At 41.9% G+C, this 15,511-nt stretch overlaps 1 protein-coding gene across 1 annotated transcript; it reads right to left on the reverse strand.

Annotated features, from left to right (window-relative positions):
* Nucleotides 1-2,762: 2,762 nt before the first annotated feature.
* Nucleotides 2,763-15,224, reverse strand: OSBPL10 (oxysterol binding protein-like 10; the record flags this gene model as incomplete). The annotated part of the gene is made up of 5 exons (XM_010180080.1): nt 2,763-2,871; nt 3,642-3,795; nt 4,750-4,932; nt 5,930-6,116; nt 14,738-15,224. Coding segments are annotated over 5 exons (1,056 nt in total), but the record flags the coding sequence as incomplete, so codon positions are not given.
* Between the last annotated feature and the right edge of the window lie 287 nt (nt 15,225-15,511).

Below are 15,511 nucleotides of genomic sequence, written 5' to 3' on the forward strand. Positions count from 1 at the left end.
GGGAAAGAGAAAGGGCATCCCACCACTAAATGAAACAACTCTTTTATTCATGAGCATTGTTATTTTAAATTCACAAATTATGAAAGGAAGGCAAATCAGAAGAGACTGCCAGAGCATCTTTTAAATGCTAAAGGTATAAATTTTCTTTCTGAACATTTCTAATTTAAGAAAGAAAAAGGTTGCATAGGCTTCCTACAGGTGTGCACAAAAAAAAAGAGTGAAGTACATGGAAGTTTTTACATTACAATTCAGTGTACATTGGCTACTTGAAAAGGAAAAGATTCACTTGCAAGTCCAAGACAGCTATTGGAACAACCTACAGAATAAGGCTTATGAATATTTACTTTTCAGTCCTGTAAAATATACTGAACACGCAACTATCGGAAAAAGAAAGTGACACTTGTGAATCTTGGTCTGGAATCTCTCTCGCTGATGAGACCTTTTCAGAAAGGACTGCTTTTGTGTTTGCCTCTCCCAAGTTACCTGGGAAAAGCAGCAGTGGTAACGGCATCGGAACAAAACAAAACGGTGATCAGAGCACATGTGGAATGTTCTGGGCATGCAGAAACAGCCAACCATGCAGACAGAAAAAATCTTCAATAAATTACAAGCATAAAATTATTCCAATTTCTCCTTAAAAGACTGGCTACAGCATTTCTGTAGCCTCGACAGTCATACTATCAGAGCTGAAAGAGGTCTACTCCTTCAGGAGCGCAGGCCGGTGTGCCTGACAGAGGTGTTCAATGGCTATTTTTTAGGGAAAATGTGGATTGTTCTTTGGTGTGCGAAAGTCAAAGCTGTGGGAGGACGTTCCACGTGTTTCATTCGCACTTTCGATTGCTCTTTGTGATGATACTATGAACTCTACGAATACTTGTAGTTACTCACAGACTAACCTCTAGAACAAGAGTGGATCCATTAGAAAGTTAGTTCTCACAGGTGATAAAGTACACGTTTTCCTGACGATACTTGGTAGTAGTTCAGTGATTTCTACGACTGCATCATTTTGGTTTTGTTACAGAAAAACACCAACTGTTCCTAAAAATAAGATTTTTTTTTTTCCCTTTAAAAAAAAAGTGTCAGTTACAAAACCAAGCTCATATAGTCCACATTTTTTTTTACAAATAGGATCTAAATCATTTATAGCATGAATCTTTCTAATGTGCAAAAAAAAAGAAAAAAGGACATACAAGCAGACAAAATAACATTTGGGAGGAAAAGGAGCCACACCTTCATTAAATAAGGATCTGAAGTTCAAATGTAAATTAACTATTAAACATTATGTCCAGATGAACAGCTAACAGCGTGTTTCCTTGTGCACACACCCCCATTTAGCCTTTTGAATTGCTCAAGAGATTTTAAGCTTCTACCAAAAAAATAATCAGAATATGCAGGACACACGAGAACGACTATAAGCAGTGCTTTGACCTAAATATATTTGTGTCCTAGCTATAAAGCGTAAGCTATTGTATTAAGAAAGCAGACAAAAGGCACAAAATTAATCAGTACTACAGCAAGGTAGGCATCCATGCTACTGTATGTTAGAAATGTAGTGGTTTCTTGACGGGCACTGTAAAAAGAAGTCAGCGCATTTTACATTTGCCTTTTGTTGCCGCTTCTCTGAAAAACATCTTCACTTTCAACAAATGTGAACTTAACAAAGCTGTAACACACTTTGAGAATCCACTTTTTCAGTGCCACAGTGGTTACCCTTACACAGCAGCATCAAGCTACAGGATTGTTTCCCTACAAAACAAATGATATCCCATTTCATTTGTTTTATTAATAAAGGTTTGTCTCGGTGTAATAATTTACTAAATAGTTACTTTTACATCCAAAAAATCATTCATCTGAGATGGCCAGTTATATCATCTCCATTCTTCCAAACATTTCATTGAGAAGCAATCAACTGGGTCAGATGGAAAAGAAATCAAAATGCAGAGGCAATGGCACGCTGGAGCACCACAGCCACAGCTGCCAGAGGTGAATTAGTGGGACACATAACCCAAAAGCACTGGCGTGACAGCAGCCAGGGAACTTTACCCAGCAACAGCAAAATTAGGGGAGCAGCTGCCTCACTGGTGGCCACGGATCTGTTAAACTGCTGAAGTAGGAACAAACAAGAAAATGAAGACACAACGGGTTAGTGCGAACAACGCTCTGGAGAAGGTATTGCTGCTTCTGGTAAGATGGCGGAAAACGCACACTCGTAAGGGACAGGAAACATGCTCCGAAATCAGCACCCCGAAAGTGAGCGCGCTGTCAGTGTAGCATTCGTATGTCAGAGTGAGTTACCTCACGACTGTTTAGACAGAACGACTGCCATTAAGTGACATGTCACGTTTTAAGTGCAAAACATTTTTGGCAAAAGTGAAAAATAGAAAAACCTTAACCAGTACTAATAAAAAAGTATTTTCTTAAATACTAGCGTAGGGCCTGATCCTGCAAGCACGCAACTCGGGGAACCCCAGCTGAGTCCAGCTGGAGCTCTGTGCCCTAACACTGAGTGGAAAAGGTCTTGAAATCACTGTTAGTGTTTATGCTCGTTTACATGTAGTGTAAGTAACACCCACACAAACACATACACACTGCGTGTCGATCTGTGTGTACGTACGGACGTGTGCATGTGTGTTTGTGTACCCATACACACTAAATGGCTCCTGAATAAACTTGAGCTTGTGGTTATTTTGAGATGCATCATTCACAGTATACAGCTTCGTGTTTGTATTTCTGATAACAGGACCTACACAACGACATCTTGGAGTTATGTTACTGCATCATTTTAATGCCTTTAAGGTTAAGTTATGAGGCAATTGCTCTATCCCATCAATGGCTCTTCCAGAGGGGATTCACGTACAGCCAACCGTCGCCCTGCAAGAAAATTAGGGAGAGCTTACAAACAAGATTTATACATACTGGATCTGTGCATGTCCACATAAAAGCCAAAATAACACCAACTGACACAAGAAACCGTTGCTGTGATCTGAAAATGCAGTGCTTAATGAATTTACAGGTTAACTGGGCAGGAGGGAAAAAAAATCACAAAGGGGAAGAGAAGCAATGGGAAGATGCAGCAGATGAAGTGCTGGTTTAAACAGCTGCACACACTGGCTAACCTAGCAACACAGGCACGGAATAATTCCCTCAGCAAGTCTCATTTCCCTTCCCGCTTTCCTCTAAGAAAGGGCAGAGACAAACTTAGGGAAATCAGTTTCATTTCAAGCAGGTGCAACCCAAGACTGTGTTTAAGATGTCCATCCTTCCTTACTTTGGACAGATATCCCTAGGTCACGTTCACTGTACTAATCAAGATTAGGAGGGGATGTGAGCATGCAGTATTTGCAAATTAATGTGGATTTTAAGGTAAAAAACATAGCTTTAAGTGACTAACAATAGATACCAAAAATTCAGGTTTAAATAAATTTAACTGTAGGAAAGTCAACAAGTTTCCAATACGGACATAGAACAATCCACTGCTCCTCTTCAAGAGCCAGACTCCGGCAAAAATAGCATTTAAAACTATCAGTGGTACATAGTAACACTAGCCCATGGTAAAAAGCACACACAAATTCATCCATACTAGCATCCCTCTGCATGCAGAAACCTGCTATAGGGTCTTTAAAATAAGGCAATGGAAGTACCTCTTTGGCAAAGTATTTTGGTTTCCATGGCGTTGTAAGAGCCACCCGTTGCCTCTCCTCTGCCCGCTGCCTCTCTTCAAGGCGATGTTTGTGCTCTGTGGCAGCATCGATGTTCCCTTCCTTCAGGGAGTTGGTGACGTGCTGCCAGAGGTGCCTGCGTGAGAAGAGGAGCACAAGCGACAGTGAGAACAGTTAGCACGCCAGGGGCAGGCTCATGCCACGCTCTCCCTGCCACTCTGCCAGTCACATCATAGCTTGTGAACCATCGCTCTCCACGGACGTTGATCACATTTGTAGACCAGATGTTGTAATTTCTTAGTAGTAGCCAAAAAATACAACAAATACACTACGGAGCTACTGGTTTCTGTATTTACTCCAACCTTTCTGTTCCTGAACTACCTGGAAAAATGAATTTGTGAGCAGGCCTCGAAAGTAGGAAAATTATGTCTAACCCTGCATGATGACTCAAGACACACCGTTGTACAATAAAGGAAACACATTTACAGATAATAAAATGAAGCCTAACTTGTGCTTTTAAATCCTCCAATAAAATCTTCCTAAATTCAGTAAGTATATTGATTATTCTGAAGATAAACATCAACAGTTATTGACAGTGAACAACAGAACAAGTTTTTTTCTAAGGTACCTAGGCAGAGTTAGGCAGGTGGTGTGGGTGTTGAGAGCCTTAAAACCACACGCGTGTATATTTACATCTCACGCTGCATCACATTTTACATATTTTTATAGGTATGTATTATAAAACATGTAAAAGATGCAATTCCGGTGTAAATTGTACAATGCAACATTGCTTGCAACAAACTGACTGATTTGACCGCCATGTTGTAACCACTCGAGAAGGCAGGTGAAAGCACTGCGTTACCATTCTCCAAATGCTCATTAAAGCGCATACGAGCATTGTCCCTCTCTACAAAATTGATGCACGCATCACCATAATGTAATTTATGTACCCAAGAACTAATGCCTGCTTCAGCTCTTTGTGCGCAGATAATTGTGCTGGAGGAAGCGAAGCTTTTTGGAACCACACCATTTGTAACTGCAGTTTGCTCCCCTGTTCAGCGGCAGAGCCCTGCAACGCCTCTGTCCGTACCTTGATTCCAGGGGCCCCTGTTTCGCGATCGGCCTGATCTTTTTCCTGATAACGGGCAGTTTGTTCGTGTCGATCACTTTGGTTTCTCCGTTGCTGTAGGTAAATTCCAGCGTCCCGTTCCACTCTCCCTGTGCCTTGCACACAATGGTGTTAGTGGGGTTGTGTTTCACTTCGGCTGTAACCCTAATTCAAGAGGTGGAAAAAGACCACAGAAATAACTGGTACCATTTATTGTCAGAATATGAAAGCACTGCAAGCAGCTTTCTATATCTACAAAATAATTTTTCAAGCAAAGTAACGGCATCCAGAAAGACTCAATTGAAGACATCTCTGCTAACACAGCAATAGCTTTTGGATCCTATTCTCCTAAAGCACAGCAGTAACTCCATTTAAAACTCTGATACTGAGCTCTAACCCACAACTGTTCACCTCATCAGCCTCAAAAACAACCCCTGACATTCATGCTAAATTGTCAGTACGAGATTTTGAAGTTCACTTTTCCCACCTGAACCTAATGCCGTCAGATACCTATGCAAAGACTTCAGGTACCTCTGTTTTCTTCTTTAACCCTGCAAATTTACTTCTCAGCTGCTGAGAGGCAATGATTAAAGCTGCCTCAGTGGTCCAAGAGCTGCTCCGAGTGTGAGCAAAACAGGCAGACTGGTAGACAGGTAGGACTGGAAAACCAAAATGCAGGGAGAAGTTGGGTCTGTGTGTCTACGAATATCTACACATCCACTTTAGCAAGCCATGTCAAGTCACCTGTAAACTCAATGAAGTTATTAAATTATTAAACTAATACAGGCGCTCCACCTGGAACACCCGTTCATCTACAAGACCTACACAGAAACTGCTGCTGGTGTAGCAGAAATATCGCCTTTTCTATGTACATTTTTCTGATCCTGCACTTACAGCAATTTTTACAAGCGACAAAGCCTGGAAGAACACATTCACTTTAGTTTAATGAGAGAAATATATCCAGTTCAGTTAAACAATATAAAGCATATAACTACAGTAAACTGTGCTATAAAGCTGTAAGTCATCTCCGACGCTAATATGAAAAAAAAACTCAGATATTTGGCCATAAAATACTCCAACAGAAGAACCAAAGAGATGCCCAAGAGTCTTTCTACCGAAATCCAGTAGTAGGTAAACAAGACTAAGACAGCAATGCCCGTACCTGTGGACCTTCCCTCCGTAGAAGGGCTTGGTGTGGAAGGTGACCGTGGCAGAGTAGCCCGTCCTGGCACAGCTGATGGTGACTTTCCCGCCAAGCTCCACCCACGGGACGGTGAGTATGGAGCGAGCATAGGCACTAGGCAGGGTGAACACGTACTCCTCTTCGTGCTCCAACAAGTAAAGAACACCTACGTAGAGAGAAGGTTTAAAGTGATGAAATTACACATTTTATCAGAGAAATGATGTATGTTTCCTGATAAGACCTGACAGCCAGTTATTGTCACCAAAATTTACTTCTACAGAGAGCACAACGTGCACCTTGCCTTGAAGGAGGGTACTGTCTGCTAGGAAAGAGTCTGCCCTCTGGAACAAATGTCTTCAAATAAGCATTTTCAAAAGCCCACAATTTGAATGTTCCCTGAGGTCCTTCATGGTGCCAAACAGCTTATCAGAAAATCTGACTGGATTACTTATTTTGTGTTACTGACAAGCAATGAACTGCTGAAGCTGGAAAAACATATAATCTGCTTGCAAAAAAAAGCCATACTGAATATTCAGATGCTCACTCAGTGTCATATTATAATCTCTAACCATAAAAAAATATGGGCATGGCCAAAGGACTCTTTGGTTTTCCATTCAATCAGATACAACCAGGTCCTCTACGTTTAATTTCTTACTGATGCATTTGTTGATGGGAGCAAAAGGCTTTCCCCAGGTCTGTTTCCCTAGGAAATGTGCTTAAGAAAGTCATCAAGAAATTTCCTCAAGTTTCCTCCTTGTGTGAAAATGACCCATCACAAAATGCACTCAGAACCCAGAAATATTTGACAAAAAAAATATTTAAAATATTGAAATACATTCAAAATATTTAAATATTTTGAAAAATAAAATCAAGGAAATTGTCTTGACATGGTAATAGCATCTGTTTAGCAACAAGATGAGCTTGAGCCAAGGTGCCTTCACCTGGGGGCAGACAGGGGAAGAACCCATTGGCAGCGGTAAGGTTTGTCTATCTGTTTAATGGAATAACGACACTCATTTTGCAAAGTGATCTGACCTGTAATGACGAGAAAGGACTAAACAGGAACAAGGCACTACCACTGTCAACATAAAAATATGCCCTTAATGCTGTATGAAAACACAAACCTAAATAACATTCAGAATGTAAGAGCACAGAGCTCTAACAGAATCACCGTATTAAATACTGGCTCAAATCAATAGAGCAAATAGGCACAGGAAGTCCCACAAGTTGTCACTTCTGCCTTCCCAAACTGTTCCCTCTTGGAAAACATCTTTTGCAAACCAGAACAGTTTCACGCAGTTGTTCTCAGGACTTTACAGCCTCACCCTGCCACCAATGACACAGCCAGCGGTACTACTCTGCCAAGTCTGACACAAACGAGCTGGAGAGTGCAAAAGCACAAACTCAGAAGAGCAATTACTTGAAAGGACCTTTAATCATTTGCCTCAGCAAGTCACAAGTTCCTCGCGTCACCCGCAGGGAGCAGGCAGGACACAGCTGGAGCGCGCGCGCACACACACACACACACACACAATTTCCCTCCTGCTTCCTTGGCTCCACACCCGCAGGCAAAACCAGGCTGAACTCTGCAGGAAGGCTGAACCACCCAACGCTCCTGGACACAAATTAGAATCATAAAATCATTTTGGTTTTGAAAAGATCTTTCAGATCATTGAGTCCAACCATTAACCTAACACTGCCATCTCCACTACTAAACCATGTCCTTAAGCACCACATCTATCCCCCTTTTAAACACCTCCAGGGATGGTGACTCCACCACTTCCCTGGGCAGCCTGTTCCAATGCTTGACAACCCTTTCAGTGAAGACGTTTTTCCTGAGGCCATTTCCTCTCATTCTGTCGCCTGTTCCTTGGGAGAAGAGACCCCACCTCTCTACAACCTCCTTTCAGGCAGTTGTAGAGAGTGATAAGGTCTCCCCTCTGCCTCCTCTTCTCCAGGCTAAACAACCCCAGCTCCCCCAGCTGCTCCCCATAATTCTTGTTCTCCAGACCCTTCACCAGCTTCGCTGCCCTTCTCTGGACATGCTCCGGCACCTCAATGTCCTTCTTGTAGTGAGAGGCCCAAAACTGAACACAGTATTCGAGGCGTGGCCTCACCAGTGCCAAGTACAGGGGGACAATCCCTTCCCCAGTCCTGCAGGCCACACTGTTTCTACTATTTTTCACTATTTTACTCAAAAAGATTACTCCGTTTATCAAACTGATTAAATGGATGCTACAACAACATTAAATTAATAAAGAACAACCAAGAAGCCTTTTAACTAGATGATGATATCCAAAAAAGGATCAAAGAAAGCTAATGGGTACTGTTAGAAACAAAAACAGAAAGGAAACCTGACAGTCTGCAGTTCAGCATTTTCCACACAGAGAGCTACAACAGGCTTTAAACCCAAGACTGTCAGCTTTCCTTTCTCCTCCTCCTCCTCCTCCCCCCACTTCTTCATCACAGGCAACAGCCACGTAGCAGCAACCAGCAGCAGGAAATGGTCTGTGGTGGTAATCACGAGGTCACGTTTCCCCAGTGTAATGGTCTGAGCACAGACACAATCCTCACATGGTCAAAAAGCACAATCTGCCTGAAAGCATCAGCTCCTAACATGACAGTCTGGAGGGTTTTGTTGTTGTGGAGGTTTTGTAGGGGTTTTTGTTTGGTTTTGTTGGATTTTTTAAAGACACAAGGTCTAATAGACGTAGGGTGGGCAGGTGTGGTGCTCACCACTGAGGGAGAACCTCACTGTATTTGTGAACCACACCACCACATGAGTCTCCCCTGCTTCCCCAGACTCGGCTGTCCTCCTGTGACCATCACTGCACGTCCCCACGTGAGAGGAAACTGCCACGATAAACACCGCTTCCTTCAGGGTCAGTATGGGTTTGCCTGTGTCTCTGACGGGATCGACAGCTTTTTTCTCCACGCTCAAGTGGGAGGGATGCAGAGCTCAAACGAACGCTGCCAACCACACTTGGAAAGTGAAGAGCAAATCACAGCAGTGACCTTCAAAGTAAATACTTAACCACTACAGCAGGTTAGATATTAAAAACCGAACCCAGCTCTCTTGGCAGTATTTTTAGCACCTGGTAGCATATTTTTTTAATTCCTTAAACAGCTGAATAAATACATTTTTAATGAAGTGCTATCTCACTTGAAATACGACTCCAGCTCAATAATCACATTTTGAAAAAGAATAAAGGGAAGATGCGAAATATCCACATCCACTACTTGATGCTACTTTTAGCATTAATGTGACTGGTAGTCTTGCATCCCGTCGTTTGCAGAGTCCACACGCAAAACCTCCTTTAACTGAAGCACCACGAAGGCTGTAGCTGCACCATCATGTCTGAACTGAGACCCGTGCTCTTTTTGGGAAGAGGAAGCCAAAATGACACCGAGCGCCAACATTCAACTGCTACCACAGCTTTTAAATCTTGAGAAATTAAAGGCAGAAACACTAAAATCTAACAGTTATTTTTAAAAGCACTGTGTACTCTTAATACAGCATAATTACACCGTGAGTGATCTGCTGGAAAATACACAGGCTATTGTTCTTCCCTCGCTTTTCTCCACTGTAAGGGATTATTCATTTTTAATTTTAAAATGGCTAAGTAAACACACATGAAAAGTTGCAGAAGATTCTCCCATTTTCGGTGACGTTTCCTCCTCTCACATGAAAGAATTATTTCAGAAACTGCAAATTCCTTTTAAAAAAAATCTTAAGTATTTATAGACAGCTATTATGCATGGAAGAATGCACCATATAAGTACTCTGGGAGGAACAGTGGATTTAGTAATTTAGTTTATTAGGAAAAATCCCATAGAGAAGGGTGAATTATTTTATAAACAAGTGCAGAATTTTGACATTCCCCCTTGAAATGCCCTCAACACCATTTACTCCTGCTTTTGACGAAGGCAACGCACTCACAGCCATGCTCCTTTCCACGACTCCTCGTCCCACATGAAGGAAGCGATGCTCGCAGCATCTCATTTTCCCTGTTTGCCCATGAGGTGCCCCTCACCGATGCTGCGGCTTTGGGAATTGATCTTCCAGTAGCGCGTATTAACGCAACACCCAGAGGAGGCCCCACATCAATACGCTGCAGAAGAGGCATGTGAGATTTAATGCTTCCCACTGATTGTATGGAGACCAATCTGAACTACAAATGGTACATGGGACACCAGCAGCCCGGGGCAGTTTCCTAATTTAGCAGCTCTTTGCTGTCTGCATTGCATGTAACATGGTACAAACAGAAGTAAGTTACATATCGGACGTACCCCACACGGGTGTAGGGCATCACCAGGTTTCACACAGGAAAATGTGGGATGCCAGAGCTGGGATCTGTCTCATAAACACATCAGCGAGCTGCACTGCTCATTTTCCAGACTGGAGCCATTTGCTAAATTAAGTGATGAGTGCCCATGCCATACAGAAACTGCTCTGAAACCACAGGGCGAAGAAATATTAATGCGAAAATTAGTGCTAGGGAAATATTTTGGTAGCTCCAGTTGCATGGAGCAGTCAGTCTTTGGGACTGGTAAATTAAAAAGCTGCTAATGCTTTAGGAATAAAAATTATAGACCTGTACATCTATAAACACATACATATATTTGAACAGGAAAAAAAAGGGAGATAAAAACATTCATTACTTTCATTTACATTTACCCTGGAGAGAGCACTGACCCTTTTCCCTACCGATCAAATCTTTCCAAGGTTGATTTCAACTCAGAAAATAATTTTTGGAAGCCTCTACCTCACCAGTATTTAAAACAGCAGGAGCAAAAACACAAGACATAACCAGCCACTTGATAACGCAGAGCAATCCACTTAAATGTACTTCATGGTCTCAGCAAAATCAACCCATGAATCAAAGGTGACGCTTTCTGATGGGTTTTGCAACTTTGGAACAACACCCAAGAGCAGCAAAGGAGCACGCACAGCCCAGGCTGAGGTGTGCGAACCACGGCCTTCTCCGCTAAAGCATCCTTATCCTACAGCCCGTATCTGACTGAGGATTCTTTGGATCACGTAAAAAACATTAAATATTTACACTGACTCTCCCATCCCTTGCTAATTTAAATCTCAATACGATTCTATTCATTACACCCTCCTCCTCTCCCTCAGTCTCTCATGAGTACATAATTAACATTAACCAGAATTAGAGACTGTGCATGCAATGCGAATTCTTTGATGCAAAACACCCTCTCTTCTATTCAGGGCAGCTTTCTCAAGAGGAAACTCAACGCTGATGACTCTGAAGAATGGGGTTTTGTTATACAGCAAAGAAAAAGTTGAACCAGTCATCAGCAAGCCAGTGGTAGACCCCTCATAACCACAGACGCAGGGCTAGCATATAAACCAGCTCCTCACACACATTTCCAGCAGCACTTTCCCCTTCGTTCTGCATCTCCGCGATGGATCCTTTGAATCAACAAACAAAAGTCACAGACAGAATTAAAAGAACCCTAAACCTTAGTCACTTCGAGGTGCAACCTACACTAAAAATGGTACAATTCGGCTAGAGCTGTACCCCTTCTATGTCAGGACCACACTGCCTTCAAATCTCCTGTTTAAATTCTTACTGAAACCTTTGTACTTCCATGACATCTGACTGCAGCATAACCACTGCTGCTTTAACAACAGGGCATAAAAAGCAACACGCTCTATACAGCTGAGGACACTGTGATGAGTTAAAAAAAAAAAACGCCTCAGAAGCACCACGGAAGCATTACCAGCCTATTTCTTAATATAACATAGGTCCAAAAATTCAGTACAACTTTACTTCTGTAAAGAGCCAACTGCAGTAGAAAAAGCTCCACTGAACTGTTTGAAGGCCACACAGGACACTATTCAGTAGGGAGCAAAGTTTCAAAACACATCACAGTTGTTTGTATGCAACACTAAGGTCACAACAAAGTTACAGGTCAAGCACAACTGTTCTGTTCAATATCTCCACTGCGGCAAGATGGTCACTCCCTACCACTGAATTATCCAAAACATGACTTACAGCTCTCTAATGCTTTGTTGGGAAGGAATTTCTTTTTAACATATGCCAGATAGTACTGCATGACTGCACAGGGTAATGAAACTATCAGAACAACATCAGAATTATTTAAATGAAGTCTCAGAATGGACACAGGTATAGTAGAGGCATCAAGGAAACTGCCCTTCCAGTAGGATCATGCAGAACCTAAAATCCTGACTGATCTAGCCAAAAGTCAAAGGCACCCTCACAGGTACATAAGTAAACCCCAGCAACAGCCAAAAACTGGGCTGAATGCTCACAGTGGGGGAAAAAAAACAACCACCACCAAACAAAACCCCCAGGATTTCTATTATTCATTAGAATTGTAGATGAACTTTGCCTCTTTGCCTCTTACCAAAAGCAGGATCAGCCATACTCAGTCATTGCCAAGAAACTCACTGAATCTGGTTAAAACAGTCTAAAACAAGATTCTACAACCTTATCAGCCAACCTTGTAAGAAAGCTTCTCCTAGCAGCTAACTTTAGTGTCTACCTATCTTAACTGCCTCCATATATCTTCTGATGGAATAGCATGGCTTTCCACACCCTAATCTTTGCTGCTCTAACTCACCCCATTTGAAATGCTGCAGTGCATAAAATGTCCTTAAATACAAAGAAAATTCTACTTTTCCTTGGCTCACCAAGCTATTCCCCAGTACTCTCACTGACTTCAACCTAATCCAGAATTTATACTCATGCAGCACACGGGAAAGAAACATCTGCAGCAGATGCTAATTTTTGCTTGACAAATCTACACACCAACCTAATTAGGAAAACTTTCCTGGGACTAAAACAAATTTTAAAAAATCTGAAGAAATTATAGTTTTGCATGAAGAAACCACACTACAAGGCAAACATTTTAAACCAAAGCTGTCAGGTTTGGGCTGTTTTCAGTGGTACAACTCCTTGCTGCCTATTGCCAGTCTCAGGATGCAACAGAAATGCTTGGGCTGCACTGGATTTTCTCCATCACTTCCCAGAAACGCTGTCACCATGAAGATGCACGCTGCTGCACTGCTTGCATCAACAAAAAAGACAAATGACAACTATAAATCGGTATAAGCCAAACTTCTTCCCAAAATGTCCATCACAAAGACAGCAGCAAACCTTGCAGTAAGAGTTCACCACTGCAGATGTTCCCCGAAGCCTGCCTCCACCCCTGGGATATCTCTGGGACGACTGAAATAAAAAAGGGGGTAGGGGAGAACTTATTCTCACAAAAACACATTACACAATCTTCAGGGTAGGGAAGTGGTTAATTCCTGGACCCTTTCTCTCTCAAAACTGGGACACATCAGGACTTTGAAGTCTTAAATAATCCCCACAGTAGAAACCCCCAATCCCAGGGAACTGTGTGCGCTAGCAGCAAGAAAAAGAAATTTCCCTACTCCTACATAATCATAAGTGACTTTGCGTTTCATTTTATTTCCATTAAATAGCTCCCTTCACCGAGAAAAAGAGTGCTAGAAACTAATATGTACCAGAAAAATCCAGCAAGCGAAACCAGTGATTCAGGCTGCCAGGAGCACAGTCAGGAGACAGACAGAAGGACCAATTTCCCTCCTGACACCCCCTTCGCAACTTCCTTAACTCCGTATTAAAAGCAAAATACCTAAATTGTAGAGAGTAGAAACAGCAGTGCTGTTATAGACTTTAACTATCACAATAACATCAACTGCAGCAGTAAGGAAGTTTCATGACTCTTCTACCAAAAAAGGGAATATGTTTTCATCAGGAAAGCAGCTACTGTCACCATTTCTAGTGTTTTATTTTGTTCTTTAGTTCCAGCTACCAGAAACAGCAGAACATATCTGTATCTTTTCACCATAATTGTTTGCTTGTTATTAATAAGTAAAACCAACTCACTGCAATTTCCCGCTCTACTTCTTTACTACCTTTAATATCATAGTAGTTAACATAATGATGACAAAAAGAAGCATTTACTGTAAGCTGTCCTGGTACTTCTGAGACTACAGTCTAAAAACTAATTAAGACAAAACACCAAAAATCATACACAGGAAATTACCCTCAAATGGCAAAAGGGACTGACTGAATTGCTTAGAAACATTAAATCAATGCATCAGCAATCACTGCTGGTACAGGTGTGTTTAGCAGTTCAGATCATCCATTAAGAGTTTGTTGCTATTCCCTGTATTTCTGAACTCATGTTGAGCAATGACTTGTCAAAGCAGACCATGTATGTATGATACAGCAGATTACACCTTATACCTCAACTTCTTGACTTGCTGTAAAGCTTGAGATAATACATAAACTTTGTAAGCACTACAGAAACCATGATTCTTTGCAGAAACTATGAAAAAAAATGTTAGGCTTAAGTAAAAATGCATTTTTTTCCTATTGCTTTGCTTCAGTTGTGAAACTGAAACTGTCCTGTACTGAATCACTTATTACCTTAGAAGACAAATAAAAATGTTCTTATAGAATATGCTGCGAGTAGCCATTTGCTACAACAACTTAACAAATGACTGTACTTCAGATGCAATTAACAGTCTCACACAAATATAAGCACACATTTATACATGTAATGTTTGTCTTCCATTCTGTCTGGACAGAAAAAAGTTACATGAACTCGACAGTTTTCATTCCAAACTTGACAAAAGCAAATAGCCACAAAGTCAAATGAAAGGTCAGAGGCAGAGCAAGCAGGAAAATATCTGGATTTCATTTCTGCTGTGTTGACACCCACATCATCAGCTCAAAAGAAACAATATAAAAGCACATTTCTTACCTTCACCTACCATAGAAACACCTACAGACATGCCCATAAACTTGCTTTTGGTCCATACGTGAGCGTTCACACACATTTTCTTCTCTTTGCACTCACAGTAAAAGCAAGACACCGGCGGATGATGGGACACTTGTTCAGCTACAAACCTCAGCTTGTAGCACGCGGAGGACTGGTCCTGGCCAAACTCCTTGGCTGGGTCCTTAGAAACGGCGGAGGCACCATTAGTTCTGAACACTTTCACTTTATCTTTAGGCACATCCCAGGAGCAATGAAACGTTTCACCAATTATAGGGTTATAGGGCTTCTTGGCAACCGCTCCCTTTCGGCCTTCGTGAAAAGCTGTTAGATAATACTCCACAAAGCAGATAATTCTTTCCTCGGGAGTGGCTCCAGCTGCAATTGACAAAAACAGGTCTGGATGGGCCATGAAATTTGCATACATCTCCAGCAGGGATCTTTTCTCCAAAATAAATGTTGGAAGCACTACCTGTATGCAAAGCAGACAAAGGCAGATATGATTTCCCCATGATCGCGCTACCACGGGGGAAAGGGGGGGACAACAGTTAAGACAGCTGCAATTCTGGCCCTGCCAAGTTTCAGGACACCGTATTTTTCTCCCCTCTGCCACAGCAATTTCATTTGCTTGTAAATAATGAGTGAAGGAAAAAGCCATGCACGCTGCTTCCTATTTTGTTACGACTCTCAACCGCAACTCATGCAACAGGGATGGGCTGTCCCACTCACGTGGAAATCTGCCTTTTCCTCTCCTCTCAG

This window comes from Mesitornis unicolor, unplaced genomic scaffold, assembly GCF_000695765.1.
Source record: "Mesitornis unicolor isolate BGI_N332 unplaced genomic scaffold, ASM69576v1 scaffold23852, whole genome shotgun sequence".
NCBI lineage: Eukaryota > Metazoa > Chordata > Aves > Mesitornithiformes > Mesitornithidae > Mesitornis > Mesitornis unicolor.